Genomic DNA, 26,412 nt, shown 5'->3' with positions numbered 1-26,412 from the left:
TGCGAAACATCTGGAAGATGCAGCATCATCCCCCAAGCCCACAGTGCCAGGGCGGAGGCGGCTGTACCTGAACAGCCAGTTCCTTCTCTCTCGGTCGGGTTTCTTTCTCTTCTTTATCATCAGGAAACCTAAACTCCTCCGCTCCCTGCTCATTTTCCACACCCGGTCCCGGTTTCCCTGCAGAGGATGCGGAGCTCCCAGGGGAATGGGAGCCTCTGCACACACGGCTCCCAGCAAACCAAAGGCTCCCAAGAAGGAGAGCTGGAGCCTTTTAGGCTAATTTCTCCGGGTTTACTTGTGGTTTTTAGCTCCCTCCCTTTAAAACAAAGGGGGATTATGAAGCACTACAACAGGAGCACTTCTCAGCTCATCTCCCTCGATTGTTTGGGGTGATTAAGACCTACTCGAAGTTGAGCGAGTAATTTGCTTCCTCAGGGCCCAGTCTGCAGGGGAAATGGAAGTCCCTAGAAGTCAATGACTGGTTTTATACTCCTGGCACAGCCCCTCTTCCCTCTCCATCCCCGGGCCTCAGCAATAGCCTTTCCTGCACTGCATTCCCTTGTCACTATCTTTAACCTCTTTGGCGAGAAAGTCTCCACCTCCTGGGACCATCCCTGAGCCCTTCGGTCACCCCTGCGTGACCCAAGGAACAGATGGGGAGAAATAAACCCCAACATCTTCGTGTCTCCAGCTTCGAGCCTGCCAGAAGCTGCTCACTGTGGGAAAGACAAAGCTCTGGCACGGGGGGGCATTTGGCACTTTGAATGCTACAGAAATGCTGTGCCTGTGCCCAGGCTCAGCCTGTGCTGATGGTCGGTCTCTTCATAGAATCATAGAATAGTTCGGGTTGGAAAGGACCTCAAGATCATCCAGTTCCAACCCCCCTGCCATGGACAGGGACACCTCACACTAAACCATCCCACCCAAGGCTTCATCCAACCTGGCCTTGAACACTGCCAGGGATGGAGCACTCACAACCTCCCTGGGCAACCCATTCCAGTGCCTCAGCACCCTGACAGGAAAGAATTTCCTCCTTAGATCCAATCTAAACTTCCCCTGTTTAACACCTGCAGAGCCATGTGCTGCGCTCCCCTTCCTTCCAGGCGCTGCGAAATAGCCCTTGGGTTTGCATAAGGCTCAGGCATGACCAAAATGAACCAAGTGATGGCTGCTGGGAGGTGTTAGAGTTGCCAAGCACACCGCCTGCCGGTGCTGTGGCCAAGGGCTTTTCCACCTGCCCAGCTCCAGGCTCCTCCAGGATCAACCCCATCCACACCAACCATGGCATTTCCCTTGCCACCCTCACACTGAAACTCCAGATACTTTAATCCAAGAGAAACACATCCCAGCACCTCTCATTAAATCCCAGCCTCCATTTCACTTCGTGTAATGGAATTTTCCCACTTGGGAGGAATAAACTGAAATTCCCCCCCCCCCCAGTGCATAATGTATGAACTTCAGAACAACAGGAGTTTGTGCTGCACCATCTGTTAAATACCTGCGTAAAATGGATGCTTCAGCCTGATTAAGAAACAATGCTACACTTGCAGCCATATGGATTTTGATTAACGGAAATGTAGCATTTCAGCAAAGTCCTCGTTCCTGGGGAGGTTGGTGGGCTGGTGCGAGGATGTATTGGCTTTTGAGAGAGTCGTCATGAATGCCATTAGAAATGGGCTCAATTTAAAGAGCGGAATAAGGAATCCTGCGGCATTTTAACGCAGGCAGAGCCTCGGTGCTGGTGGTGCAGTAAAATGTCAGCATCCCCAACACTGGGGCTTTCTGCTCTCTTCCAAAACAGGAGGCAGCCGGGCAGAGGCTGGGAGGGAGCTGGGGTGGGCCATAAGGCACCACAGGAAGAGAAAGCGATGATGTCCTGCAGGAAACTGGGACCAGGATGCTCAGGGAACAAGGCAGTATTCCCACAACAAGGTGGGGCTTGATAGCAAGGGTATGGCCATGCTCCACCAATGCAATCACTGCCTGGTCTCTCAGATCAACCTATGGAAGGGTCCCTCAGCTCCAGCCCACTGCTGTGAGCTCCATCACTGAGCGTAGGGCACTGCCCCATGGTTGGGAAGGAGCAAAGCAGGGGCTGTGCATCACCTCCAGCCGCAGAGCAGGGTTCAGGAAGTGCTGCGGGGTTAATTGCTAAGTGCAGCACTGCACCATTAGCTCAACAACGCTCAAGAGAGAACACAGGAGTGCCGGAAATGGCCATTCCCACTGCCCACCCCAGCCACGCCATCCCCTGCGCTGGCTGTCTGGGTCAGTAGCACAGGCATGGGCACAGATGTGAGCATGGGCATGGGCACGGACACTGCACCAGGCCGAGCTCACCTTCCCCTTCTCCCTCAGCACAGGTGGGAACAGCTGCTGCTCACAGATGTTATTTATGCAGAGCTATTACCTCAATTGCATACGTGTGTTGTTGGAATTGCTCAGGCTTCCCCATTAGTTTGTTTCCAGGGGAAATGTACAGTACGGATTAATTGCTGGGTGGGTTGGAAGGACTGGCACTGTTCATTCAGTCCCAGCGTAATGGGATGCACACACAGGGCCAGCCTGTGGATGGACAGCCCCAAGCCACTCCTGTCCCATGGCAGGGACCCCATGGGACCCTGAGCTCACTCCAGAGCTGAGGCCATCGCTGGTGTAGTGGGCAAAGTGTGGCATACGGCTGTGCACCTGGGCTGTCTGCACTTAAACTACAGCAAATCCAAAGCAATCCCTGCTCCTGCCTTACAGCATCCCTATGGCAACGCCTCCCGAACGAGGCACCGCTCCTTATTAGACAAACAGAAAACACACTCAACAGAAGGTAATTAATAGGGATGCGGGGAAAAAGAAGGAAGCAAAAAGACACTTAACCACTGTTGGCTTCATGACAGAGAAGTGCTCCTCACAAGGAGGCCCTCATCAGTGCAAGAGGCACTTCTCACCATGGCCTGGCGCAGCGCAGGGTCCCCTCACCACCATTAAACCCCGGAGATGTGGGAATGCCTCTCGCAGGTGATGCTCCAGGGCAGGGGGATGCCGGCAGCACCCACCTGCCTGCGCAGCCGCTCCATGTCCTGGGCGCTGGCACTGGGCTCTGCGGGCGCTGCCACCAGCAGCTGCACGTCAGCGAGCAGAGCCCGTGTCCGGCGCAGGTCCCGCCGCAGCCGCTTCTCCACATCGAAGTCCCGGTGGCCGATCTGGGGAGGGAGAAAGGGCTGTCCTGAGCGCTGCTGCCCCATCCCAGCCCGCAAAGCCTCCACTGGGCTTGTCCACCCCATGCCGAGGTGTTCCCCGCACAATCGGAGAACGGGGAAACACGCTGGTAATGCTGAAGATGATGCAAGATAGCAAATATCTATGTGCAAATATTACCATTTTCCATCTATCTCTATCTATCATCTATTACCATATTCCATCTACCATGGAATCCCAGCCTGGTTTGGGTTGAAGGGACCCTAAAGCTCCTCCAGCCCCAACCACAGGCAGGGACCCCTTCCACTGGAGCAGCTTGCTCCAAGCCCCTGTGTCCAACCTGGCCTTGAGCACTGCCAGGGATGGGGCAGCCACAGCTTCTCTGGGCACCCTGTGCCAGCGCCTCAGCACCCTCACAGGGAAGAGCTTCTGCCTAAGAGCTCATCCCAATCCCCTCCTCTTCCATCTTATTAATTTAATTATTTAAATCCTAGTTAATTTTTTAATTAATATTATTTACTTTATTTCATTAAATCATTAATTTCATTATTAAAATGATTTAATAGTTGGTGAAAGGGAGAAAATAAACTTTGTAAACACTAAAACCAGCAGATTCCACCAAAACGCCACATTTTTCCCTACCAGCAAGCTGTTCCTCTGAAAGCATTTGCCCTCCCCTGATGTCCCTCAGCCACGTGCCAGCCCTGTGACCACCCATAGGATCCATGAACAGCCTGGCCATGAGATTGGGGGGACAGGCAGGCACTGTGGGCACCCAGATCTGGAGCACCCTGTCCTCTTACCACCGAGCATCATCCCCCATGGTGCAAGGAGCAGGGCCAGAGAGGGGCAGTGTCCAGGGTCTGCATTGAGAGCTGGCACGGGAAAGTCATGGTGTGAAAGCAAAAACAGCCGGAAAAACCCCTCTGCTCCTTTGCGGAAAACAGTGCCCAAGGCAGGAGAAAGCCAGCACAAGGGGGGACCAAACACCAGCAAGGAAAGCTCCAACAGGAGTTATTTACACGCCTCTACTGCAAAGCACCTGGAGTCCCCAGGCAGCTGCGGAGGGATGTATCTGCTGCTGCTGCTGTCGCTGCAGCACCACTGCTGGGTGATGGGGATGCTCACCCCGGGCGTTTGGTGTCCCCACGTTACTCTGACACCTTTTAAAGACGGGAAGTGGGAAGCACCTTGGAAAAAAACCCTTTCCACTCCCCACTGAAGCACAGAGCAACCATGGTTACGACGATGAGAGAATAAGAGACAGCAGATAAACAGGGACGTGGTTTCAGTGCTGGATTTCAGCCCAACTGAGGTACAAGAGCATCTCCACAGAGCCTGTTTTCCACACCTCTTCTTGTTACAAAGCTCTTCTCCCATTTTCTGTTCAGTGGCTGAAATTCATGGTGCGGCTCTGACCCCATAACCCGGTTCTGGTGCTGCAGCCAGAAACCATCCCAGCTCCGTTTCCTCAATTAGTTTGCTGAGTTTCTCCCCCCTGTTTTAATAAACTGCTCTGAAGCACAGCATCCTCCGTAAATCACACAGCGTTTATAGCAACCCTGCAGCGCAGCAGGCTGCTGCTATCCCTGCCATCCCTATGGATGGGCTCTTGGATGCTGCTCAGCATCGCTTTCCTGTAGCTCAGGGTCTAACCTGATGGATTTTGTGTCATCAGTGGCAGCCGCCACCACCTCCCACCATTGCAGCCTGGTGCTTTTTAGGTTAAAAAGCTGGGATTTCATTCAATAGCTGCTCACAAGCACTGTGGCAATTCCCTAGCTGCACTGTTCCATCCCTTTCTCCCCTACCATGTCCACTGCCCTCAGTGGGGCCAGTCGTGTTCAGGACAAGGTGCCTTTCCTCAAGAGCTCTCTCCTCATCCATCTTAGTTCTCCTCCACTGAGCAGGAGGGACGTGCTGGACTGAGAGGCACTTGTAATCATGTCCTGCTTCTATACAGCGAGATTTATACTGACAGCTCCCAAAACATTTCATAAGCCAGGAGCAGGGGCGACGTTATGGATAAACCTCGTCGGACCATTTTGTGTCTATGTGAAATATGCCCAGCATTCCAGTGCTCCCGGACTCATCCCGTGTGATGAGCACACGCAACTGCCAGGGTTGGTGAGCTGGTGAAACCCAGCTTGTGCCAGCGGCTGGAGGACACGGTGCCTAATGATGGGATAACCGGCTCCTCCTCTGCTGTGTGCAGGGTGGGGGGGGGTGTGCAGTGTGATGGGGGCATCAGCACCAGGGAGCCCTGGGGTGCACCAGCACTGAGATGGACTCTGAGCACACTGCTCTGATGTCACCCTCAGCCCCTTGACATCAGGGAAGGGCCAGGCAGGACCTCATTTGGTGTCCAGAGCTCCTTCAGCAGGAGCTGTGCATGAGGCAGCCCCTGGGCCTGGCTGCTGGGTGATGCTAAGTGATGCCCAAGCCCATAAATGCTGCTCAATGAGGCTGCTTTCAGCCCCTCGCCTTCTAATTTAACAGGGAGCAGCTGTGTGTGTTTTTCCCATTACATGCACTTCAATCACTGCCACAGACACATTAGAGAGTGAAAAAGGATTTGTTCAACAAATGTGTCTGGGATAGAATTCCTCTGCAAAGAGCGGAATAGGATGAACTGCCTTTCTGGGCAGCTGGAGCCGCTCCAGCCGTTTGGCTGTCATGAAAATACCAGCAAAAAGCAGATGCCTCCCCCCCAGCTTAGAGAACCCTCAATTCCCCTCCATGGGGCTGGCTGGGTCCTGCACGATGCCTGCAGCCCCAGAGCCCTGCCAGCACCCAGTGCCTGCTGCAGCACATGCCACTGCTCGGATGGGCAGCGTTTGGAAGGGCATCGCTGCCGGCTGTGCGTGAAGAACCAAGCTGCTGCCCATCCACACACACACGCACGCATTCACACCCCTTTTGTTCTGTGTTTTGAGCCAGGGCACGGGTTTAGCAGCCAGGAGGTAGCAGCCAGGAGAGCAGAGTGAGCTTCTCCCCACCAGCAGCCCCTGGGGTGGGCTCTGTGCTCTTACCTGCTCACACAAGGTGCCGATGAGCCCTTCCAGGTCCTGCTTCTCATGCAGCACCATCTGCTTCTCCTCGTGCTCCTGTTCCAGCTGCATCTCCAGCTGCCGGAGCTGTGCATGGGAGACAACCACAGCCCTGCTCAGAGCCCAGCATCCCCTGCCAAGGCTCCGTTTGGCACAGCCACAGCAGCCCCAGAATGGTGCACACGGAGACCTCCCATCACTGCAGCCAGCGCTGGGGACCAGGGATGGGCCACATCCCCTGGAGCATCTGCTACCCTCAGGCAGTGCAATGGCCAGGGGAGCAAGGGGAAGCAGTCCAGGAACCTATAGGATTTCTGGGGACATGCTGGGCTATTTAAGCCAATCCACACTCGGAGGTCCCCAAGGGGTGCCCCTGCAGCTCTGGAGCAGTAACACAGGGCCTTGAACCATCTAGAAGAGGAGGTGGCTCCAGTCCCTGCCACTGCTGAGAAACAGGGCTCATAAAGGGAACGGGAGCAGGCTGCTAAGGATCAATTGCTCTCTGGTGTCTCTCTGCCATTTACTCATTTGGAAAATAATAGTCAGGCCATGCAGGGTGAGGGAGAGAAGGGATGAATGGCTCTGCTGCTGAGAGAGCCGCAAGGCACAGCGTCTCTAACGATGCTGGCACTCTGCACAGGGCAATTAGACAGGCAGAGAGGTGCAGAAGGACAGGGAGGACCCCGGGGAGGATCCCTCAGCAATGCATCCTCACAACCAGCCCAGAGCTTCCAGCATCCAACAGCAGGGGAGCACAGGGGGAAGTGGTGCCTGCACAGTGGCAGCCCCCATAGCACACAGGGCTTTATGGCTTTGGGCATGACTGTGTGCTGACAGGAGCAGAGGTAGCCTCATCTGCCTTTCCACTTGTCCTGCCTTCCTAAAACAGCACATGCAAAGCCCCACTGGCTGCTTCATTGAGCCTCAGCAATGCTAGTTCACTATGGACAGCCAGGTATGCCCCAGGCCTAAGGTGAATTGGCTGCTACCACCCATCCCACATCAAACACCCCAGGGGGTTTGAAGAAACTGGAGGTCCTGTTCACATGCCACAGACCCTGTGGCCTTGTTGAAGTGGTATTTTCTGTTCATTAGCACCCAACACAAAGCCCTGTCTGGCTGGAGCTGTGCCCTCAGTATGGTGCTGGTGCTCCCGGGAGCAGCATCCCATGTGCTGCACCACACGTGGCTCTTGTGCATCATCCCTGCAGCCCCTCCAGCACATGGGGACCCATGTTTGACCCAGACCCTGATTCTGCACCCTGGGGCTGAGGCTGGGGCTCATGCTGGGGGGGTGGTGGGGAAGCAGCCAGGAGGAAGGACCCCTGTGCACCCAGCGTCATCCGCACTCCATCGCCGACCTACCCTCCTCTGGCAGGACTGCCGCACATCCTCCAGCTCCTCGTCCTTGTCCTCCAGCTCCTTCTGGTGGATCTGCTTCATCCGCTCTATCTCCAGCTCCAGGCGCTGGTGTTGCTGTAGGACCCACAGGGGATTGCCCGGCGGTTGCAGACAGCCCCGGAGGGATGGGGATGCTGCAGGTTTAACACACGAGCAGGGATGAGCATCCCCAGCCACGGTACCTGCTCCAGGTGATCGACAGCAGCCGTTTGCTGCTCCAGCTCCTTCCTCTGCTCGGCAGCACTGGCCTCCATGTCCCAGAGCTGCTTCCGGAGTGCAGGCACTGCCCGGGCATCCATGGTGCTGGGGGTGCTGAGCTCCTCCACCCGGCCGGCCAGCACCGACACCTTCTGCGCCAGGCCGGACACCTCTGCCTCCTTCTGCTGCTCGGGGCAGGGGGACAGAGCAGAGGGTCAGGGACTTTGCACTTGATCCCTGCTCCTAACACCCAGACCATGCCCAACTGCATCCTCAGGACCATCCCTGCACCAGCAGTCCCATCCCCATCACAAGCCCTGCGGTGGCTGCAGCAGCGTTGCAGCTCCCTCAGCCCCATCACACCATGTCCCTGTGGCCTCTTTCAGGTGAGGCTGTGGGTAGAGGCATGGAAAAGAGCACAAGTGGCTTCAGTGGAAATGAGGGGTTGGTAATTAGCTCAGCATGGGCGATTATCACTCATGTACAATGATAGCCTTTCTTCTGGCAGAAGATGACGGCATTTAAATACATTAGGCACATCCTAGAACCGCACTGAAAGAAACTGGAATCAAGTTGCTGGGCTTGTGCCTGATTGCCTCAGCTATAATTGCAAAGATAATGGCTTAGCTCTGAGAGCTCTTCCCAGAACTGGATATAATGGCACAAAGTGGGATATTCCCCTCTTACCTCCAAGCGCTGCTGGAGTTTGCCCATCTCCCAGCGGATGCTGGTGTTCTCCTGCGACACTTTCTCACGGAGGCTCTTCTCAAAGGCAGACTCCCCCAGGGCCTGGGCTAACTGCAGGTCAAACCTGGATGGGGTAACACAGGTCACCTCAGCACCTTGGTATCTCTGGGTCACAGCAAGCCCCAGCCCGCAGTCAGCATCTCAGCACGGGACAGCAGGGAGCACGAGAAATGAAGGGTAAGTTAAAAGGAATTATAACGCAGTTGGTGTTTTCCCATGTTTTCTGTGCCTGCCTGGTATCCTATTTTGGGGCAGAAAACCCATTTCCTTTGAACAGCAGCACTAAAACACTGCGGGTCATTTCTTATGCTCCTCCGTCACACACCGCGTTTGCCAGCAGCGCTCCCAGCACAAGCACATGCACACCAAGGGCACACAGAAGCCTTGGATACCCCATCACAAGGATGCCCCAAGCCCCAGCACCCCTCCGCAGAGCATCACACTGAGAGCGATTTCCACTATGGAAGGAGGTTCCAGTCACACAGCAACGCGATGTAAAAACCACCTCATGCTCCGCGCACCCTCCACCAGCCAAAGCAGGAACAGCAGCAGCCCCGCTCCCGGTGCCACCCGAAGCATCCTCCCTTCCTCCCCCCGAGCCTTACTTCTTCTGCTTCTTCTCCAGCTCGTGGCTGCGGCTCTGCTGGCTCTCGGCGAGCACCCGCGCATCCTCCAGCTCGCAGGCCAGGCGCCGGCACCGCCGCTGCAGCTGCTGCGATGCCCTCTTGGCCGCCTCGCAGGCTGCCTGCGCCGCGCCGAGCTGCGGGCACAGCGGGTGAGACCCCACAGCACGGACCCCCCCGCGCCAGGGATGGGTCACCCCAGACCCACCGCTAAACAAGGACAATCAGAGGTGCCCTGGCCCCCCGCGCCTGCAGCATCCCAGCCCTGCTCCGCAAAAAGCAGCGCTGGATCCCTCAAGGAATCACATCGTGTTTGGGACACGGATACGCACAGAGCTCTCGTTGGCCAGAGAATGGAGCCATTAAGGAATGGCTTTAAATAAGCAAAATCTTGCATTAATGGAGCCTGTAATTCCAAACCAACTATCGGGAAGCAAATGGGCTGCTTTGCTTTACCCAGACTCCAACGACCAGGCTGCTTTTCCTATTACTTCTTAATGTACCATGAATAATATCATTTTATTTGTTTTATCCTCATGGGAAGTGACCTGACCCCCAGGAGCTGCTCAGGGACTCACAGTGGCTCTTTCCCTCCTCATGGCAGAGCTCGGGAGCTGCCAGCTCTTTACCGTAGCAGCTCTATACATGAGGGATGGTGTGAGCACGGTACCCAAAACACAGCTTAGCACCAAGACCGACCGCTGAGCCCCTCCCCACCCTGTGCGCACGCTCACACTTGACCATGGTTGAGTTTTGCCACGTTCTGGTGCAAAACTGGTTTTATAAGCCGGAAGGAATTTTGGGATGTTTATTCTCAAACCAGCGGCCAGTGAAAGCATCAGCACCAAGCGGCTGCGCTTCCGAGCCTCAGCCTGCCCAGGGAGCAGGGAGGGGACCCCCAGCTCCAGCAGCATCCCCGCGCCGTGGCCGGCAGCACTTGCCTTCTGCTCCAGCCCGGTCCTGGTGCCCTGCTCCGACTCGAGGCGCTGCTCCAGCTGCAGCAGCCGCTTCCGCAGGAAGGAGATCTCTGTCTGCGCGCACTCGAAGCGCACTTGCCACTCGTCCTCTGCCAGCAGAGACAGACACGAGGGCTTGGGGGGTGCTCGGGCCCGACCAGCCAAGCCAAGGCAGGATGGGTGAATAGACAACGGGGCTCCTGCCTGCATGGCACAAATGCCAGCACCAAGCTCGTAGGGGTGCAGCTCTGCTCCAGCTCACACAGCACAGGTACCCCCACCTTCAGCAAAGCACACATGCTCTTCCCATCCCATCCCATCCCATCCTCCTCATCACTCCACGACATGCTTCAACCACACTCAGAGCTGCCAGGTGTGCCAGGTAGTGGCAGGCAGTGCCAACAGTGCCCTTAGGCAGAATCCCTGCCTGCATCCCGGCTCCATGCAACAGCCAGAGCCGTGCGTGCTCCTGCCCTTGCCAGCTCCTTGCTGGGCAAGCAATGCAGAATGACAGGGTGCCAGAACCACACTGTGAAAGCAGCACTGCTTGAGGGGGCAAACCAAAAGGCTTTGCTGCCCTACAGGGACAGGTCAGGCTGGATGCCCAGAGCATGCATCACCCCGAAGGGACACCCCTACCTCCTCCAGAGCCACTTATCTTCATCTCACGCAACTGAACCAGCTGCTGGGCCTCCTCCAGCTGCTTTTCCACTGACTCCAGTTTCTTCTGCACTTGATCATGTTTGCTCTGGGGAAAGCGGAGAAGGAGGGAGCAGCTTTACCCGGCTCCAAGGCACTCAGGTCCGAAAGCAGCATCACCACCGGCATGGCCCAGCGTCTCAGGGCTCTCCTACCTGCAGCTCCTGCAGCTCACGGGCTCCCCTCAGCCTCTCTGCCCGCTCCCCATCCAGGACCTGGCAGGCGACATCGCCCTTGTACTGCTCATCCGACAGCTCCGTGTTCAGGTCAATGATCTGGGGGGGAACAGGGAGTCAGTCTGGGTATTGCTGTGCAGGCATCAACCCGAGTGTCCCAACTGCTCCCACTGCCTGTGCTTGGGGGACATGGTAAGCGCACATCAGCACCAGCCAGTGTCAGCAGAACCCCAGGCTCCTATTGGCAACACCCAGCAAAAAGCAACCGCTGCAGGAGCCTGCGGCTGCATCCCTGCAGGGGATGTGCAGGACACTTCTGCATGCCACCTCCTCAGTATTAGCATTCATCCCATGGAGCCAAGTCACTTGTGGTGCCTGCACAGGCCAGCGAGCCTGCAGTCCTGAGAGCATCATGGGCTACATCAGTGTGAAATTCCCCGTTCTAACTGCAGCCTTTCATCAGCACAAGGGGTGACACTCACATCGCCGCGCTCCAGCCTCATACACTGCACTGGTGGTGCCACAGGGTGACATCTGCCCCTGCTGCAGGGGACATGAGGCTTTCCCTGGGGACACCCTTGGGAACAGCCCACTCCCAAGGCATCTGGGCTGCTCTCTGGGGGCACCCATTCACTGCTAAGGCAGGCAGGATCCCACCCAGCATGGACCCCGCAATGGTGCTGGTCCTGAGTGCTGCAGCTGGGCAACACAGGGCTGTGGCAGAGGTGTTTTGGGGCTCTAGAGAGGTGTATCAGGGACTCTGCAGCAGTGTTGGGGGCTCTACCTTGCTCTCCAGCTTCTCTGCGTTCTGCCTGAGCTCGCTGCATTCCTGCTCGGATTTTTCCAGCTTCTTTCTCAGCGCTGCCAGCTCCTCCTAGGGAAGATTGCAAAACAGCACACACGGAGAGCTCCAGCATCCCCAGCTTATTGATGAAACCCTCGTTTTCTGTTCAAAATAAGCGGCGGGGACACGGCTGCCTTATTAATACAATTCACCAGGCAGCTTTGAAGGCTGCTCACTGCAAATTGCCGGGACTGCAGCTCCTGACATGAATTCCATCGGAGGGAACGTCAGCTCTGCTGTGCGCACAGAGCACGCTTCAATGAGCGAGCAGCAACCCTCAAAGGCCGGGATGAGCAGCCAAGCGCTGGAATCCTGCTCGAGGAGCGTTCCCGGGGCCCTGGCAGGCTATCACAGCGCGGGGGCAAAGGCACCTGCTTTGCTGTGATTCCTTTCCAGGCAGCGCGGCTGTAACAGCAGCGAGAGCCGCTCGGCGCTGCCTCGTCCTGCTTTGATTTCCTGCTCAGCACTGAGCAGAAGCAGAACGTGCGGAGCTGTGATAAAAGCCGAGGTTACCGGGTGATGGGGCCTCATGGATCCCAGGCGGGTTTGGAGGGAGAAACAGAGGCTTGGGCAGCTTTTACTTCCTCTGAACCAGCCCGAAAACACCTTGTTAAAGCCTCACGGAGGCAAAAGGAGGAGCAGGACGGCAGGAAGGCAGACTAAGAATTGAGTGCGGGTCTCAGGCGGCGCAGAAGGTGCCTGTCCCGGGTCAGCAGATGCCCGTTAACCACCCTCATCTCCAGTGGCAGCACAGGGGAAAGCCAGCACAGTGCTGGTGACAATACAGAGCAGTCCCCTGCCCCAGGGATGTGTTCTGCTGCTCAGCATCCATCATCCTACAGACTGACATGGGGCATCCACCCACAAGGGGCTTGGCTCAGCACACCCAGCACCTTGCAGGGGGCATGGGGAGGGCAGTGGGGCAGCCACAGCCCTAGAACAGGGCTCTGGCTATGGGGACACAGTGCATTTGCTACTGCCCCTCTAAAGGAGAGTTATTTCTCCCTCCACAGCAAAACACATCACTTAGGGCAAAAAATGCAGTGCCAAGAACAGATGACAGCTTCTGATGGTCAGTAAAACAGCTCTGCTCTGACAGGAGTGACTTCAGTCCAACCTACCAGGCAGAGCCCCTAAAGCGTCCCATCCCATCCCGTCCCACCCCATCCCATCCCATCCCATCCCATCCCATCCCATCCCATCCCATCCCATCCCATCCCATCCCATCCCATCCTTCAATGCATACTTCTTTGGCCCGGAGCTGCTCCTCTGTGAGGTTAACGCTGAGCAGGGGCCGCACACGGCTCAGAAGCTGCCACCAGGGCCAGTGCCTGATGGCCTGGAACACCACCAGGTTCTTCTGGATGCAGCGGATGGCCAGGCGCTGGATCTTCAACCTCTTGAACTTCTGGCGGCTGAGGAAGCCCTTGCACGCAGCCTGGAGCAGGATCATCTTCTGGGCTATCAGCTTGTCCCGCTGCTTCTCCAGTCGGGAGATGACTCCCGGCTTCAGGAAAACCTGACAGCAGGAAACAGACATTCGGGATGCGGTCTGAAACCTGCCCGCAGGCAGCAGGATGTATTCATGGCAAACACCCAGCAGCCTCCCCAGGGACCTGCAGGAGACTGAAGGTCCTTGGACCAGTGCATGAGACCCTGCCTTAGAGCAGCTCCCAGCTCTTAAAGGGGATACAAGGAACCTGGAGAGGGGCTTTGGACAAGGGCCTGTAGGGACAGGCCAAGGGGAATGGCTTTAACCTGCCCAAGGGGAGACTGAACTGAGCTCTTAGGCAGAAGCTCTTCCCTGGGAGGGTGCTGAGGCGCTGGCCCAGGGTGCCCAGAGAAGCTGTGGCTGCCCCATCCCTGGCAGTGCTCAAGGCCAGGTTGGACACAGGGGCTTGGAGCAAGCTGCTCCAGTGGAAGGGGTCCCTGCCCGGGACAGGGGTTGGGGCTGGAGGAGCTTCAAGGTCTCTTCCAACCCAAACCAGGCTGGGATTCTGTGATACAGATTTGATGATGCCATTGAATTCAGCCCGTATCGATCTCTCAGTGTAAGATCCCTGCCACTGCCTGGGGAAGCTCTCGGCACATGGGACTGATCCCTCCCCACTACTGTGCCCCATTTGCATAATACAGCTTTAATAAACACTGAATGACGCTTGTGAAGGCAGTGGCACACTTAGAGCTGCATTTGAAAGATGCTAAATTGAATCAAAGAACAATTCCAAGGAAACTCCCTTTCCAGAGATAATGCTATGATTGCTCCAGCACCTATCTGATTGCCTCATTAATGTCTGTATTAACTTCAGAAGACAGTAACTTCAGAAGCTAGTGCAAAATCAATGCTCAAAGCAATGGCAAAACTAACTCTCCATAACAAGATGTGACTGGAGCTGCTATTGCGCTATTGATTAAGTACAAGGGCTTCATACAAGAGGTAATTGCAAACTGCACTGTGCAGGATAAAAGAAAGTTATTTTGTGCCGCAGAACCGTGTCATGAATCCCCGGGTGCTGCAGGTAAGCACGCAAGCAAAACTCGGTTTGCTTTGAGATCATCACATTCAAGTCCAAACGCTGCTGCCGTGATGCCCCAGCTGCCCGGCTGTGCAGGGTTAACCCCAGCCCACCAAAACCACGGGTGCCCAATCCTCATTAACCCCCAGCAGATATCAAAGGTGATCGATGCCACGAGGGCTGGATTTCGATAACAAGGTACACACATCACCACACTTCACACGTCACATTTTGAATGCTCTCAAATGTGAATTAGGGGCCTTTTGCTTTGATGCTTGGTGAGGCTTGGTTTCCCAGCCCACTGGGCACAGCAGAAGAGAGGGTTTCTCCCCACTTTGGGAAGCTTTGGGCAGCTGGAAGTGCCTGGCATGGGACTGGCCCTGCCTGTACACACCAAGAGCAAGAGGGAAGCAGAGCCTGGAGCCATCGTACCTGGCTGCGCCCGATGGCAACGCTGCTCTTCTCCAGATCCAGCGCCTGGAAGAGCTCCTGTATGGCCTGTGGAGGAGAAGCACATCATTGAATCACTCAGAAAACATTTACACCCTGGTGTGAGCCTACTGAAATAGGGCAGAGACCCCTGGTCCTTATGGGCACCCAATAGGGGTGCATCCAGCCCCAAGTCCTGGTGTGAGAAGGGAGAGCCCCGATGCATCGGTGGCTGTGGCTGGAGGCTGCTGAGGGGAAGGTGAGAGCCCATCCAGCCAACAGCTCTGCCTGTGGAGCTGAAAGCAGGAGCGAAAGCACCAAGTTCCCCCTGGAGCCAAGCGGTGCAGAGCTGAGCCCCTGCAGGGAGGCAAGTGGGAAAAGAAGCCTGAACTCTATTACTGTGAGCTTTGGCCCAGCACTTGAACGTAGCAGCCAGGAACGCACACATTTCCCCAGGGCAGCAACACTATCTGGAGAAACTGATGATGTGAAAACCCCAGAGCTCCCGAAATTGAAACAAAACCCCTCCACTAATGCTTCACTCATACAACAGCCTCTGGAGGCCGCACGCATCTCCTCCATGAAGAATCATGCCACAGTGGCCCCTGGAGCACCTTTGCTGCAGCAGAACTGCACCCCAGCCTGTAGCCCTGCGTGCCCTGGGGCAAGACGGGGATGGAGCCTGCGAGTGCATGGGGATATGGACCAGCGCCATGCATGAAACAGTGTGCCAGAGGTGAGGAAGTGCCTGCTCCTGCTGCATGGCTGGAACAGTGCAGGACCGCCCATCCCATCCCATCCCATCCCATCCCATCCCATCCCATCCCATCCCATCCCATCTCATCCCATCCCATCCCATCCCCAGCAGCAGGGCCAGCATGAGCACAGGGTCAGGCATTGCTGCACCACCACCCTCGCTGCACACAAGCATCCCTTGTACTGCAGTGGCCGAGTTAAGGCCCTCACTGGGAAGCAGCCTCCCGCTGACAGCGCATGGCAGCGAGCTCCAGGGAGGCCGGGATTTTCCAAATCCCCAGCTTACACAGTGCTGACAAGGCACCCTCTGCCTCCTTACAGCATTTAATAACAATATTGACCTTTTCTGCCTGTCAAACTCGGCTTATTAAATCCCGAGGTCTTAACTGAATTTGCACACCCTGCCTGGCAGTTTGCACAACAGAGCACGTGCCCATGTTTAATTCATCTCCTCCCAGCTCTTCCCGGCCCTAAGTGCTCCTCACAGCCTGTTCCAGGGACACGGGGGGGTCTCCCAAGTTTCTGCTATGAATTTATTATAGAATCATAGAATCACAGAATAGTTCGGGTTGGAAAGGAGCTCAAGATCATCCAGTTCCAACCCCCTGCCATGGGCAGGGACACCTCACACTAAACCATCCCACACAAGGCTTCATCCAACCTGGCCTTGAACACTGCCAGGGATGGAGCACTCACAACCTCCCTGGGCAACCCATTCCAGTGCCTCACCACCCTGACAGGGAAGAATTTCCTCCTTAGATCCAATCTAAACTTCCCCTGTTTCAGTTTGAACCCGTTACCCCTTGTCCTGTCACTGCAGTCCCTGAAACAAATGTGTTGATGTGATAATATGACAATATTATGAAACAAATAAAACTGGCGAATCTCCATCTTCATTCCTGAGCTCCCCTCAGTTTCAGGCTTTGTGGGATGAGGTGAGGAGCCACCCTGGGCTGCTGCTTTACAAGGGTCTGAAGGCAGATGATGCCCCATGCCCAAGAACCTCCATTGTCCTGCTCTGATGAGTCCCTGGGAATGCTGCCTGGCTTGTCCCCAGCCAGCCAGTTTTTGAGGAGCCAGGGCAGGAGATGGGTGCTGCCACGTTGGGACCCCTGCATCCCAGCAACAACGGATGCCTGAGTGAGGCAGGGGCTGGGAAGCAGCTCCTGTCCCAGGGCAGGGAGATGCTGGCATGACCTCTTTGCAGAGGGGAAAGCAGGGCTCATGCAGGGCATAGGCAATGCCAGCACAGGGGCTGCTGCAGGGAGCTGCAGGAGTTGCTCCTCATTGCATAGAAAGCCCTTATGGCATTGGGAAAGGCTGGAGGAGCTCCAGCACCGGCACAGCCCAATGAGGGGCTCCCAGCCCACATTCCCCATGCCGCCCAGCACCATACCTTGCTCTCATCCGGCACCTCGTAGGCAGAGGTGTGCTTCTTCATGACATCCGGAGCCAAGACCTGGAAGCGCCTTCGGAACTGGGTGAGGAGCAGGCGATCCGCATACCCTGGGGACACACAGACATCATTGGGGGCTGCACAAGGCTCTCACCCAACACTGGGGAGGGAACCGGCAGTGGGGGGGCTGAGGTGAAGGGTACCTCACCCCAGGGGCACGTCCTGTGCACACCAAGAGGCATCGAGGGTGATGGGGACCAGGGAGCTATAGTGAGGGCAGGGTAGTGGGAGCAGGGAAGCAGCAGAAATGCACTTGAGGTGGCCAGACACCACCCTAGAACCTCCTGTCATGCAGTAGATGCCCCTGGGCTGCCTGCATGGGTCCCTCTACCCCTGGCAGTGACTGTGAGCGTGGTAGGTGCAGGTCTAGCTTGGTGCATGGATGCTCCAGAGGGAACATGCAGGCAAGAGAAGGGCTGGGAACCCTCGCAGAAAGCGGTGATAAAACCTCGAGGGCTTTCTGAAGTGGGGCCGGAGAGAGGCAGATGAGGGCAGCCCCAGCACACAGCAGCGGCAGGGGCCGGGCGTACCGATGCGGTGCAGGCGCAGGGCATCCAGGAGCTGGGTCCCCTCCAGCTGTGTCCGCAGGGCCGGCACATCCAGCTGCGGGGCTGCGTCGGGCGGCGCGGGGGGACGAGGCAGGGGCCCCTGGGGCCCCGCTCCCGGGAGCAGGCAGTGCACGAAGTGCAGCCGGGACCGGCGGAGGAGGCTCGTGAGCGCGTCCTGCCGGGCAAGCAGAGGTCAGCAGGGATGGAGCGGTGGTGGGGACCCCCCCGCACCCCTTGCAGTCATCCTCAGAACGCTCAGAGCTCAGTGCGTGTTAGGAACAGCTTCGGCCCGCGATGCGAGCCCAGCACACAGGGCACAGAGGCTGAGTGAGACTCTTCCTGCTGAAACCCCACGTTCTCAGTTGATGGGCTACCGAATGTGCCAGGGTTGAGGGCTGCGGGGTGAGGGTTTGCCAGAGACACCCAGCACCCCAAAGCAGGCTGGAAGAGGAGTCAGCAGAGACTGTGCTGCACTCCTCGAGGGAGTTTAGCACCCAGCTATGGCTGAGGTCAGCAGGAGCGTGGCACGTGCCCAGCATGGAGGCTGCTCCAGTTGCCCGAGCGCTTAAGAGGATGAAGCGGAGCACAGCGAGGCGCGTGTGTAATCTGCTCCATGATACGTTAGCCTGGGATGCTCCCGCATGGCCGGAGCAGCACCCCGGGCTCAGGGCGCTGCAGGACACAGCCCCCGGTGCCGGCCCCGCCGGTCCCCGCGCACTCACCGCCTGCAGCTTGAGCTGGGCGCACACCGACCGCTTCCTCACGGCCGCGAAGCTGCTGGCGAAGCTCTTCCTGAGGCAGGCGCTGCGGTGCAGGGCTGCCTGCGAGCGTCCCTCCAGCCCCGCCACGGCGCGGCAGCCCAGCGGCACCCGCACCCGCGGCTCCACCAGCTCCCGCACGGCCTCGCTGCGAGCAATGAGCAGCGGGGTCAGTGCTGGGGTCCTCGGCTTCAGAGCCCCTTCCGTGGGGATGCAGCCCCCAGCATCCCAGCTTCAGCATGGGCGCTGCCGCAGGGCACGCAGCCGTGGAGCAGAGCAGGGTGCCAGGACACCTCCCACCCCTCTGCTCCTCTCTGGTTTGGGCACCGAGCTGCTCACCTCTGTTGAAACTTCCCTGAATTGAAGCCTGAACCAAAAGGAGCTGGGAACGTTTAAGCACAAGGTCAAAGTCCTGCCGTGTGCAGAGACATCGGCAGCAGCTCGATTACATTTCAACTCCAATTTAGTGCACAAGGTTCCTTGAGGAGGTGGGGAAAACCTGCCCCATTCCTGCACAGGGACCAGACCTTGGGCAGCGATGCTTCACAACTGAATGCCCACCCTATGGCACTGTGGAACCGAGGACATCATGGGGTCCCCCCGGTGCCCCCGATTCCCCCACTGCCCAAGCCTGCAGGAGGAGACCCCCAATGTCATGGATGTGCTGACTGGAAGAAGCCAGACAGCACTGATGGGAAGCTGTTCACTGCGGTGCTATTCACAGGCAGTTCTGCTGTGATCACAATGTGTACATCCTGCTGTCAGTCAGCCCCAGGGCTTGATGGCTGTGAGTCAAATCACTGACATCTGCTCCCCACACCTCAGCTCGGCTCTCAGGATTCCCACAAAGCTGGGCTGAAGCCGTGGGCATTTATGGCTTTCTTGCACTGGTGTCAGCACGTGCCTGGGGCTGCCCGGCAGACAGGATCCCATCAGCTCCGTGCCCATCTAAAGCCTGATCAGCTCCATCACTGCACTGTGCATTGGGCAGGAGGTGTGGGGACGGGCAGCGCCAAGGCTGAGATGCCCCATACAACCATCTCCTTCCCCACCACGAGCGGCCTCTCAGAGCTCAGGCAGGTTTGCAATCTCAGCTCTCACTGGCATCATCCCCATCCCACTGCACTGCCATGGGATCCCAACCCCGCTCCCACAGGGATGCCAGCACCGCGGCACCTCGCTCATACTTACACCGTGGACTGCTGCAGCACCTGCAGGGCGTTCTGTGCCGAGAGGTTGAACTTGGCTTTGCTGACCCAGCCCGTCAGGTCGTAGCGCACGGGGTCCGTGCCCAGCCTGTGGTTGATCTCAAAGTGCAGCCCCTGCTCGCACCTCCGCATGTGGCTGTCCCCTGCAGCAGCAACCCCAGGACAAAAGCTGTTTAACCGGCTACATGGTCTCTTCAGCTCCCACAGCCACACAGTGATGCCAAAGGATGGGTGGCAGAGCTGGTCCCAGCTTACCCTCCTGGTCGGGTCCCTCTGCGGTGAAGTAGGAGCACAGGCGGTCAAAGGCGGCTCCATCCCCAGAGCCAGGGGTCAGTGCCTCCTCATCCAGGATCCACAGCAGCCCCCTGCGATCGGAGCCCGGGCTGCCCGGCAGCGCCTGTGGCTGCAGAGGGATTGGGCTTGGGAATGGGGCAGCCGTGCCAGCCTGCTCCCCACCACCTCTGTCCTGTGTTCCCTGCCCCAGAACAGCCAGAACAGGGTTGGGAAACCCTCCTGGCCCCATCCAGCTCTGGACACCTTCACCCTTGAGACCTCCGCAGCCACACGGCATCCCAAAGGGCCCAGTCACCTCGCTCTGCAGCCAGGCTGGGAGATGTGCCTGGGGTGCAGGGCTTGGACAGGATGGGTGCTTGTATTTTAGGGTGATGCTGCACCCTCCCCTGCAGCCCCACAGGCTGCTCTGTGCCAAACACACCATGAGGCCCTGCTCTGCCCCGGAATCCCTCCCTCCTCTGAGCAGGAGGATGCTCCAAGCATGACCGGAGCAACCAGGTCCCATGGGAACAGGTTACCTGTGAGGGGCTCAGGTCGATGATGGACAGCGTGTCCAGAGGAGAGCGCTCTGGAAGATCAAAAGACACCTCAACATTTTCCTGGAAAACATTATTTAAAAGGTGCTTCAGTCACAGGCTGGCATCGGGGAGCCAAGAGGAGATACGTCTGCATGGATGCTGCTCGCGCTCAGCTCTGTGGGCTTCCCTTCCTCAACCAAGGGCTGCAGCGGGTGCCCCCACTGCAAGGTCTCCCACCACCCACTCCCCATCCCAGCATCCCCACATGTGCCCAGGAGCGGGGGGAGCCCCTGGGATGGGCAGGGTGAGCCCTTGCTCCTGTGTGAAGCAGGGATGCTCAGCAGGAGCCAGAGCTTCGGTGTCCGCGGGGTAACCCTGCGAGGTTCAGGTCTGCAGCCCCAGTGTGCGAGTGGAGAGAGCAGCAGCGGGGCTGCAGTTTCTGCCTACCAGGGCACGCGCCAGCATCGCCCCACGTGTGAGCCAGCTCGGGGAGGAAATGGGTCACTGGGGCTCGGGCTCACAGCGGCAGTCCCATGGCTCAAAGGGAATGTGCTTGCACCAGGGCAGGCAGCATCAAAGCGGAGCCTGCTGAGCCCTCTGCCACTTCGAGCTCAGCCAGTACCTGTGCATTCATCACCAGCGCAGAGCACACGGATACTCACTTGGTGCAAGAGTTGTGTGAATATTAAGCCATGGGAACTCAACTCTTTTACCAGGGCTAGAGGTATTAGAGCAACTCCTGCAAGCTTAATGAGTTCATCTCTGCTGGTAGGTTTTTCAGCAGCTTATTTCTGCAATAATTTATCATCTTCCTTCCTATCCTCTATTATTCATCACCTGAGGGAAAACTCAGCTGCACGAGAAGGGCACAAAGTCCCTGAGCTGGAGGAAGCATTTCCAAAGAGGTGATGAGAGCCCGGCACCTGTCAGGAATACCCCAGAGGATCCGTGACTGGGGCAGTGAGGACAAGAGAAACCCGGCTCAAGGCGCCTGCTCCAAACAGACCCCTCATTTCTACAACCCCTCACTAAAGGCACTGAGTTATTTGGCCACACCATGGCAAGGCACAGGGACCCGCAGGGTCAAAGCCCCATCCCATGTGGGGGAAGCAGCCCCAGCCCCTGCTCCTCACCTCTCTGTACCTCTCCATCTCCGAAACGAAGGTTTTCTCATAGAAGAGCGCCTGCAGCCGCTCGTGCACGTAGTTGTGGCACAGCTCCTCGAAGGTGGCCGCGCGCTCGCGGTGCTGATGCCGCGGGTTCTGGAAGCCGGGGGTGTCCACCACGGCGATGGAGGCCATGGAGAGGTGTGGGGAGGAGAAGGACCTGCGGGAAGAGGCACTCGCATCATATGTTTTACCCATGGCCATGCCCCAGCTCTCCCTGTGGAGGTGACGCTGCCTCCTCCTCCTGATGTGCAGCATCCCTGAGTGGGCACCGTCCCGTGTAGCAGTGACCAGCACTTCCCATCTCCCCTTCTTCCCATGTCTCCTGCCGTAGAGCACCCGCACCTCCTGACACTGTCCCTTTGCTTCTCCCTTCTCCCTCGTCTTTGATCTATTCAAGCCGAGCATCTCCTCCCAGCCTGGATGGAAGCACAAGGCACAGACTTCTCCTGACCTGGCCTAATGAACCCTTAACAGTGGCATGGGATGAGAGGGCAGCAGGGGAGTCCGGCCCTGGAAACCTCCAGGAGTGTTTGAATGCACGTTTCTGAATCACCATCACACCGCGCTGCTCCAGCCCCAGCAGCCCCGCAGCAGGGCGAGATTAAAGGATTTCTCCTCTGTGGCATGGGGCAGTGAGGGTGCTTCCATGAAACAGGGTGGAATGAAGAAACAGATGTGTATTTATGAAGCGCTGCCTGCAGATTTGCACTGCAGCATCCTCCTGCAGCTGGGGTTGAAACATTCAGGCTCACCATCACCATCAACTCGCTGAGGAACAGGATTTTCATGGAATGTGCCTGGATTGTTGTTGCAGTGGTTTAACAGGCTTTGGTGGGCTGAGATGGAAAATAAAGCTGGGCAAAGCAAAGCTGCCTTTAAAGACAAGAAGGGACCCGGGGCGCATCCTGAGCTAATGCTGTTATTTAGGAGAACCAGCAGCATTTTGCTTCTCTGTCAGCCCTTTGAGTCCCATCAGCAATTTCCCTTTGGAGTGTGGTTGCTAGGAATTACAATAAAAATATTCTGCAGGTTAAATAACTGCAGGTTAAAATAAACCAGCAGCAGCAACAACACGGAGTATTTTGGGCATCAGCCTTTATGTGGCTGCTGACTTCAACAAACCGAGCTGCACATCAGAAGCGAGAAAATGGAACAGTTTGGGGGGCTGATCCTCACCCAGGGGTTACCTTGTTCCATTTATCCCAGTAGACAACTTTGGATTTACAGCACCTGAGCAGATACATCAGCCCACAGGTGATGAACTTCCCATCCTGGCTCTCTAGATGGAAATAACCCCCTGGAGCAGAGGAAGGTGCTGCCTGCTTGGCCACACCAGCACTGGGATGCAGCCGCAGCTCCCAGGGCACCTCGGCAGCTACTTGGGTACCAGACCCACGCACTGACACCTCAATCCTCCCCTGTGATGGAGCAACTCCCAGCATGCATCTGCAGGGCTCTCTGTGGGGTTGCTGGACTGGTTTGCTGCTCTGCCTGTACTGGTAACCTTGATTTCAGTCTGCAAAGTCACATCTATTATTAATAGGAAGCCAGGCTGCTCCTCTCAGCACCGTGATGCCCTACTCGGTATGTCTGCTCGTGGCACAGCTTAGAAGCTGCAGCAGGAGAGGGGCCAGGACTCTGTGCCAGGCTGCCCATGCTGGGAAGAGGACCAGGACATGTGCTGCCCTGTGCAGCACCCGGCTGCTGACACTGATGTTCCGAGTGCCCTTTTGTGCACAGCGTTGGCGCTCAGCCCTCAGAAGATCCGAGCACAGAGCATCTCCCGTACGGACATCTCTATATCACTTCCTTTCTGAGCAGGCAGCAGTTGCCAGCTCCATGCCTCTCCCTGGAGACCCCCAGCGAAGGCTCCTCTTGAGCAGCCCCTGAGGAAGGAGCCATCACCCGCAGCACCCGGTAGCTCCGTACCTGTTGATCAGCGAGACGATCGCACCAAAGAGCTCCTCGTAGAGACCCGAAGCCATCCCCTCCACACACTCCACACCTGTCATCTTCGGCCCTGGCACAGGCAGAGAGGAGAGGAGACAAAGACACATCATCTGTCTGCAGCACACGTGGAGCCCAGCCGGTAGCAGCCCCAAGCACAGCATCACTCCCTCACACAATCACTGCGTGTCACTCACCTGCTTCCAGCTCCCCCCATGCCTCCTGCCTAACGTGCATTGAGGAGAGAAAACTATTGCCATGTTAAAGGCCAGTTCTTGCTTTTATCAGAATAACTGGCAGGGGCCTGGCTGTAATTCTGCTGCTGAGGATCAGTTGGGTGTGGAAAGCTTCACCTTAAAGCTGGGCATATCTCACATGCCGGATCTCCCTCAGAATTAGATTCATGTATTAACTCGAGGTTTATAGCAGCTCAGGAGCAGTCTGTCCAGCTGGGGATCTTTCAGCAGATGGGTGCCCACAGCCCAACACCAGCACAGCTTCATTTATGGGCAGGGGGAAACGAGCCCCCCCTGCCGCCCTCCTGGTTTGGGGTTTTCCCTCCCTTTCCTAGGAAGAACCAGCCGCATTACTCATGTGCCAGGGGCATTATCAGAACTCACCTGGGTTTCATGGAGCCACCTGGCAGAGCACAGTGAACAGATTAACATGAGCACACTTAAATGGACCTCACTGCCTGCAAAGAGGGGTGCTTCCTCTGCTGCAGCCACCCTGCGCCCGGAGCACCGCGGTTCCCCATCACCCGTAAGCAAAGGACAGCGGCTGCAGCGCCGGTACCTGCCGGGCTCTCCTCTGCCGGGGGCAGGCGGCGGCCCCGCGCCGTGACCTGCGCCAGGATGTGCTTGAGGTGATGCTTGAAGGTGGCTGCGCTCAGCTCCTCCAGGTCGCAGCCCAGCGCCGCCGCCGCGCTGCCGGCGCACTCGAACTTCATGAACTGCTTCCTGCCCGCTGCGGGGGGAACGGGGCAGGATGGGGTCAGCAGAGCCGGCCGCAGACGCCCTGCCTGCTCCCGGGAGCACCCCACACACCAGACCACAAGGGCGGGTGGAGGTGCAGGACCAGCGCGCCCCAGCTTCCCTCCGTCCCCCGAGGATGCTGGGTCAGCCCTTTCCTCACATCCTCCCGTTCAAGGGTGCTGAGGCGCTGGCACAGGGTGCCCAGAGAAGCTGTGGCTGCCCCATCGCTGGCAGTGCTCAAGGCCAGGTTGGACACAGGGGCTTGGAGCAAGCTGCTCCAGGGGAAGGGGTCCCTGTCCGTGGCAGGGGTTGGAGCTGGAGGAACTTTAAGGTCCCTTCAACCCAAACCAGGCTGGGACTGGTGATCCCTAACAGGCAGTTCCAGACCAGGCGTTGCCCTTACCAGTGCTCAGAGCAAGGACCCAGCAGCACTTGGATGCTTGACTGAGACCAGGGTGCAAACCAGCTACAAATCAACCCTTCCAGTTCGAAGGCATGGCTGGTAGGAATCACCTCACTCCCCATCACACTGAACCGAAAAGCTTTTTCCTCCCTAAAGCCCATCTGCTTGCTCCTGCCGCCCCTTTTCCTTCGGGACAATTCCAGTACCTCTCAGCACTCAGTCCCAGGGGCCTGCCCGGTTCCGCTCCCGTGTGCTGTACACGGGGCTCTCCTCCCTACACACACACTTACGCTAGCAACAGTTGTAAGGCTTTTCTCAGCCTCGCAGGGTAATGACCATATTAAAGGCTTGCTGACTCCACAAAGGCTGACAGATTTGTCCCTTGGGCAACCCTTTAGCACAAGAAGACCTTTTTTTTGGTCAGGATGGGGTTCAAAACGTTAAAGATCTCCAACAGATGCTTTTGAGCTTATTTTCCCCACTGTAGTGCTCCCAGGTGCTTAGAGCATCCCTCCTGCCCAGTGAGACGGGACAGAGAAGAGGCAGCTCCAAGGAGATGCTTTGAGGCAACTCAGAGCAAGTCTGGACCCATGCGGACACGACGCGCCCAGGCTGCTGCTGCCAGCAAGGCATCAGCAACGTTGTGCTTCCCGAGAGCACCAACGGAGCAAACCAGCAGATGTGGATTAGGAATCAATCCCTCAAACTCCGGGATCACCTTCCCCACCTCTGGTGATGTTCCCTGTGCCTGAGAGCAGCCTCACAAACGGAGCCTGCACACGATATTTACATCCAGCAGCAGCGATTCCAGCTTCATGATTAAAGTCAACAGGGAAACAATCTGCAGGATAAATCCTTTCACAAAGCCAGGAAGGAAAGAGCTGCGGAGGGAGCTGCCCAGCACCCGGCAGGATGAGCAGAGACAGAGCAGACAAGCAAAGCCCCCCAGAGCCCTCAGGGCTTTTAGGTGGTGGTGGATGAGGATCCAGCCAGGGGATCACATATAGGATGATCCCTTAGAACACAGCTGGTGGCTGGTGGCAGGGGTTTGGGATGGAGAGCAAGAAATGGCCACATCCTGGCCAGCCCCATGGGGGACCAGGGTCCCCTGCTCCAGGATGAGGTGATGCACAAAGCACCTAAAGGACACGCTTCCCGTGGCAGGGCCTGGGGGGTTCACAGCACACCTGAGAGAGTCAGCCCCCCCTTCCCCTTTGATCTTCCCCCATTATTTCTTATTCTGACTGAAGGCCTCCAACATCAAGGGCTGTGCTGCAGCAGGCACAGGAACCGCCGCAACAACCCAGGCTTTGATTTCCTTCGTTTTCTCTTGTTTTGCTCTGAGCTGGCTGGACACAGGCTCCTCCCTGACAGACAGGAGACGTCCTGGAAAACAGAGGGGCTGCAGGGCCAGGGCTGCCCCAGACCTGCCCCACTGCCCGGCTCCCACAGCAGCATCCTGTGCTGCACGCTCCAGCATCCCAAGCTGGCTACTCCAGCATCGCACCGGCCAATGCAGCACCCCAGGCCAGCCACTCCAGTATCCTATG

The 26,412-nt window shown here is 57.3% G+C and overlaps 1 protein-coding gene across 1 annotated transcript in view; it reads right to left on the bottom strand.

Moving 5' to 3' along the window:
* Positions 1 to 26,412, bottom strand: part of MYO18B (myosin XVIIIB) — a 59,479-nt gene that overhangs the window by 21,357 nt on the left and 11,710 nt on the right. Inside the window, exons 12-32 of the mRNA XM_065692891.1 lie at positions 24,281 to 24,451; positions 23,468 to 23,558; positions 21,503 to 21,695; positions 20,370 to 20,450; positions 19,813 to 19,960; positions 19,541 to 19,700; positions 18,314 to 18,497; positions 17,574 to 17,766; positions 16,984 to 17,093; positions 14,835 to 14,900; positions 13,133 to 13,405; positions 11,827 to 11,916; positions 11,022 to 11,141; positions 10,807 to 10,915; positions 10,153 to 10,277; positions 9,194 to 9,348; positions 8,529 to 8,652; positions 7,826 to 8,026; positions 7,608 to 7,718; positions 6,225 to 6,329; positions 3,051 to 3,197 (exon numbers count right to left, since the gene is read on the bottom strand). Coding sequence (XP_065548963.1) covers positions 3,051 to 3,197; positions 6,225 to 6,329; positions 7,608 to 7,718; positions 7,826 to 8,026; positions 8,529 to 8,652; positions 9,194 to 9,348; positions 10,153 to 10,277; positions 10,807 to 10,915; positions 11,022 to 11,141; positions 11,827 to 11,916; positions 13,133 to 13,405; positions 14,835 to 14,900; positions 16,984 to 17,093; positions 17,574 to 17,766; positions 18,314 to 18,497; positions 19,541 to 19,700; positions 19,813 to 19,960; positions 20,370 to 20,450; positions 21,503 to 21,695; positions 23,468 to 23,558; positions 24,281 to 24,451 — 2,957 coding nt within the window. The remainder of the gene's footprint in view (positions 1 to 3,050; positions 3,198 to 6,224; positions 6,330 to 7,607; positions 7,719 to 7,825; positions 8,027 to 8,528; positions 8,653 to 9,193; positions 9,349 to 10,152; positions 10,278 to 10,806; positions 10,916 to 11,021; positions 11,142 to 11,826; positions 11,917 to 13,132; positions 13,406 to 14,834; positions 14,901 to 16,983; positions 17,094 to 17,573; positions 17,767 to 18,313; positions 18,498 to 19,540; positions 19,701 to 19,812; positions 19,961 to 20,369; positions 20,451 to 21,502; positions 21,696 to 23,467; positions 23,559 to 24,280; positions 24,452 to 26,412) is intronic.

Source organism: Lathamus discolor, chromosome 12 (assembly GCF_037157495.1).
Source record: "Lathamus discolor isolate bLatDis1 chromosome 12, bLatDis1.hap1, whole genome shotgun sequence".
NCBI classification, from domain to species: domain Eukaryota; kingdom Metazoa; phylum Chordata; class Aves; order Psittaciformes; family Psittacidae; genus Lathamus; species Lathamus discolor.
The sequence above is the reverse complement of the archived record's forward strand: the minus strand, read 5'-3'. Positions and strand labels throughout refer to the sequence as shown.